General features: G+C 30.0%; 1 protein-coding gene across 1 annotated transcript; it reads right to left on the reverse strand.

Moving 5' to 3' along the window:
- Positions 1-1,589: 1,589 nt before the first annotated feature.
- On the reverse strand, positions 1,590-4,606 carry LOC108689419 (max-like protein X). The gene is made up of 5 exons (XM_018196176.1): positions 4,329-4,606; positions 2,778-2,927; positions 2,337-2,707; positions 2,152-2,262; positions 1,590-2,071 (listed from the first exon to the last, which is right to left on the reverse strand). The coding sequence occupies exons 1-5, from the start codon at positions 4,363-4,365 to the stop codon at positions 2,006-2,008; spliced, it is 735 nt and encodes a 244-aa protein (XP_018051665.1). The 5' UTR covers positions 4,366-4,606; the 3' UTR covers positions 1,590-2,005.
- Positions 4,607-5,564: the final 958 nt, after the last annotated feature.

Genomic DNA, 5,564 nt, shown 5'->3' on the forward strand with positions numbered 1-5,564 from the left:
CATTTAGAAGAAATTTCTTATAACAATTAAAATCATAAAAATGTGGAAATAAAACATGTTACACGGAACTATACAACTAATACAACTAATACAACTAACGATCATCGAGAAGAATATTTATATACTTTTGACAAACATTATATTCTTACAAGAGAGATTCTGATTGCAATATAAGGAAGAGGAAAAATTAATATACACACGAGAGTTTAATCGTGTATACATTCGTTCATTGTAAATATATGTTATAAATCTGTTATATACATAATCAGATGTACATACATATACATATATACACTATATGCCATTCGTTTATCGCAAAATGTATGCAATAAAAGATCTGGTAAAAATATTCGACATTAGTTATTTATAACAACCATATCAATTATTATGTATATAAAATAAATTTTTATTCATATTTTTCCCATATGCATTATACCTGTAATGCATGCAATGCACATCTCTTTTGGTAACTTATATAATTAAAGTCTAAAGATCTCAACTCAAAGAAGATATTATCTCAGAATTATCTTCACAAATCACAACAAGATGCTAATTATCCACGAACTGAAGGATATCCATGTTAGAGATAATTCACATAAAACTTAAATATTATACTATACATAAAAATAATACGTAATTTTTTCAAGATCGTATATATTAACTAAACCATCAAACATTGCACGAATGAATATGCAATGAAAAAAAAATGAATGTTTCTCATTTAATCTGAACTTAATTTTAATTTTGTTTTATTATTGGATTATCGAAAATCTGCTATATCGTCAACCAAACAAAGAAACAAAGAAATATATGCTCTTTGTTTTATAAACTTGGTTTTATATTTAAATATTATATAGTACGTCACGTTTTCTTTATAGATATAAGAATCTAACAAATTCTTCTGAAAAACAATAGCGGCCTTTATATACACAATCTTACCATATGCCAGGAGTGTACAGGTTGAAGAAGAAAATCAAAATCGTAAATTTAGAGCGTCATTCAAGAACGTTGAAGATCACACACTCTTATGCTTGAGTATAGATTTAAATGAAGGTAAAATTGTTGCAAAGATTGTTATTACATCTTTATATATTCTTAAGCGCACATTTCATTTAATTACGTTCAAGAGCAAAAATAAAAACTTGTGTTTTATTACATTCTTGCTTGGTTTCTGAAATTTTCAAATTTAGAAAATTCCATACTCTTGCATGGTTTCTAGTGTACAAGGATTTACATGCGCTCTTAACTCTGCCATTCTATTTGAACGCACAAACTTGCACGTTCTTATTCAAGGCATTTTAAATGACATCAAGCAAATGATAGTGGGAGCTCTGTATTTTAAATAAGCGCCAGTGTACAGCAAAGTGAAAAACAAAAAAAGAAAGGAATTTTCTGTATTTTTTTTCTGTTGTAGCATATTCATTGCATATCCACTAATTATTCACATACATACATTAGATGAATGATTTAGATATTATAATAAAAGAACATTGTAAAAGCCAAAAATAACATTGGAGACACGGTTTCGAAGATGAAACGTTTCCATATAAATTTAGCTTATGGAAATCGATTGAAAAATAGTTTCCGGTATTATAGTCATTATTTATTACTAGAATGCATATCCTCAATAATTGAAATTAAATAATGTCGACAAAATTAACTAGGGTATAAAAATGTGCCTTTCAAGAGAATCACTCTCATGCGCTCTAAGAAAAGCGTTATAGCTTTTCCTAAAATGCATATTTTTTCTCGTTTTTTTCTTTTAATGCAAGGGCCTCTTTCTTTGTGGCAAGAGCCACATTTTGCTTGGCTTGGGCTAATCTGCCCATGTTCTTATTATTCGCGCTTTTAAAGACTCTTTCTTACCTTTTTAAAACGTGTACTTATTTGTACGTACATACTTAACTATAACCTTGAAAGTTTTTCAACAAAATCAGGTAAGATTGTTCATATAAAGGCTGCTATTGTGCAGATGCGCGAATACCTTTCTCGAAAATGCACTTGATTAGCTGATTTGATTGTCAGCAACTGTGAGTTGTTGTAGTACCGAAAGTACTACTTGGCGCAGAGTCTAAGAAATTAATATTTAAATCAAATTTCATACAATTTAGAAAATAAAATAAAGGACGTATAAAAAATATAGTTGTTTACCTGAGGTTTACATTGTTCCTCCAGCCAACTGAACACGCAGCCAGATAATTCCGTGAAGTTAGCTACAGAGATATTGAACGTTTCGAAAAGGCGATTCATTATTGCCTTGAACTGCAACACAATACAAATAATATAGTTATCATAATTGTGGTAATTTAAACAGAAATAAAAAGTATTTCCATTACCACTTGAAACTTCATCTCGTCCGAGATACGCAATTCTGCTTGTCCTGGTTGTGTTTGATGTGCTTTGACAATCTGTTCGTAATTGGCTTGCATAATGCGCAACGCGACGACTTCTTTTCTCAGTGCATTACGTTCGTCCTCTTGTTTCTTCTTCTGTTGCAATAGAAACTGTATGTAATCGATGGATTTTTGAAGTACTGTAGCCTTGGAAATCTTATAGCCTGAGGAGTCTGTATGCTGACAAGTTGGAACTAAATCCTGAAGAGAATCATAACCCTTCTTGATAGCATCTCGTCTCTTCTGTTCGGCCTGTGTATGAGCTTCTCTCCTGCGCTCCTTATAGCTTATTTTGTTATCGCTATCTTCATCTTCTGAACATATCATTCATCAGTTAGTCAATTATATTACTGAGCAAGTACTTGATGGAAAACAAATACTTACCTGTATTATGTGCGGAAGAAGATGGCGTGTGAACTGACCCTGTGCTGCTACAACGGGAGAAAGTATATTTCTCTGTGGGACTAGACGGCTCCAGTTTCATGTCATTGTCTGGTTCTACATTACCACTGCTAGCACGCATCGTCAAATTAGCTGTTAACAAACATACAATACGCACATATACATTTAATTCGAATACATGATTATACAATATAGTTTTAATCAGAGTATAGTTTTAAAGATAAAAGATAAAAAAAATTATGGAATTAAAAAATATTAGCAATAACAATTCTATAATTGTATTTTAAAAATAAAGATACATCAAGTAAACTCAAATGGAATAAAATTAATTGAAATATATATTTGATTGTACATAAAAATCTAAGTATTTGCAAATATATTGATATATATTTCTTATCATATGTCTTTTCTACATATTTTTTATTTACATTTTACTAGTTGAAAAAAATATACTTTTAAAATTGATAAACACTTCAGAAATTTTATAAATATTTTATTTTTCTGAGATAATACAAGAATGACTACATTATTTACATTTTATTAGTTCTATTTAAACTAAAGATTAGCTCAATCAATAATAAGAATTACCAGCACTTAATGACAGATGATAATACTATAGACAATGATGTAGTTTTACAATCGTCTCTTTATAAATAAATAAAATAATATAGTTACTATATAAATTTAAACTTTCTTTTCTTGGCGTCCTTTCACTGGCATCTTTTTTTTCAAATCCTTTATACCTATGTATCTGTTTTATTTTTTATCTGCTTTTCCTTTTTTTACATTTTTATTTTTTACAATGAAAAATTTTTTTTATTTTTGCATTAAAAAATTATTTATGGAATACTACTTATTGAGAAATATTATTTATTTACTCTCTTCACTTCAAATCTTAATGTATTCGACGCATTTTCACTACACAAAATCCAACAGAAAAACACGACTAACGTACATTTTCCAAATATATATTCGTTTTATTTTGAAATAAAAAATATATGAACATAATGCAGCTAAAAATTGGTCAAAGTAACGTTTCTAAAATGAATGGCTAAACAGGACATGCAAGTGTCAGCACTATCAGCAGATGTTCGCAGACGTATTATATACATGTAAACAAGTTGCCAAAGTAATCACGTGGTCGGTTGCGCAGATTCGACTGCGCACGCAGAAATTCCGAAGTGGGGAACGCTTTTCCCCTACTCTATCATCTAGGAACAATGGCTGCATTTGGAACTGTTATGCAACGACATCAAAAGTGAACGTCAGGAATAGTCAGGATACGTTCAAAGAAATATAATAGTTAAACTTGAACGCACCGTGATCGGTAAATGGACTCGAATAACTGGTATCTTTTTCTCCACCTGGAGTTGCGCCTTTCACGCTTTTCATCCTCCGGGAATCGAACGTAAGTTCCCGAGTGTAGGAAGTACAGGACGGGGCAGGTAACCAGAAACAAGCGTGCAGAAAATCGCATGATAGGACAACAGAAAGGAAAGCTTTGTTTTTTTTTCTTTTTCTCTATTTACTCACGATTCTCATATCCATCCTTGTGTAACGAATCTGCCATGGTCGGTCTTGCGCGACTTCAACTACCTCTTGCTGAAGCAGCAGTAAATCAAAACGCGTACATGAAACGGTTATGATCGGAGAATGATACGATGATCGACTCGAGATTTAAATGCGTAAAGAAGGAAAATTTCGGAAGGTCAAGGCACATTAGATTGCACAAGATTCTTCGGTCACACTCGATCACGACACCGCGAACGATCTCGTAATGATACTCGTATTCGTCCCGTAATGACACTTTTGCGTGGTGTCTACCATCTTTGACGGAAATGGAAAGACTAGTGAATAACACTAGTTATTTTCAGCCGCGCTATGTTGCACTTTCTGTGCTTAAGATGGGATGAGCGCGCAATTGAAAGAGAAAGGTAGCATTAAAAGAGGAAAGAAGTAAAAAATAAACATAATTAAAAGAATGCTAATGTATTTGCTCATCTCAGTTTAATCTTTCTCACCTTTTTCTTTCTCTCTCGTATTGAAATAAGCTTGTTTTATATAAAAAAGCTTTGACTGTTTAATAAACTAATTTGACTGTTTAAAAACTATCATATTCAATTTTTCAACATAGATTAAATTTTCTCAGTTTAACTTTCTTTTATCTGTTTTTAATTATTAGACAAATTAGAGAATAAAGTTAATCTACTTGGTGAAAATGAATATTAATAGATTCCATATCTCGTTAGTAAAATTGAAAAAAATCTTAGTCCTAACAATGGTTTGATTAATTAGATTAGAGAAACAAAAAGAAAAAAACTATTTTTCACATTTCGTACTTGAAAATCATAGTAAACTTCTGTTAATTTTGATATTTATAGTATATCAATTATATAAAATATATATGTTAGGTATTACATTTTCTATAAAACATCATATGACTGAAATTATTTCATAATGATTAATAAAACACGAGACTGATAGTCTAACTATATCATTGAAAGTATTATATAAGACAATATAATATAATTTAATAACATCAATATAATTAACGATCTGTTACAAAAGACGCTTGGATGAACTGCAAAAAGATGTCTTATGAAAAATGTCTTATGACTTGTATTAAAAGAAAAAATTAAATTAAAATTAAGTAAAAATTTAAGAATTTTAGAAGACTATAATATAAATGAACACAAAAAATTTACAAAACTTTTTTATCACATTACGAATTAATTTAACACAATTAAAATTCAATAATTACAATTATAT

This window comes from Atta colombica, unplaced genomic scaffold (genome assembly GCF_001594045.1).
Source record: "Atta colombica isolate Treedump-2 unplaced genomic scaffold, Acol1.0 scaffold27, whole genome shotgun sequence".
NCBI lineage: Eukaryota > Metazoa > Arthropoda > Insecta > Hymenoptera > Formicidae > Atta > Atta colombica.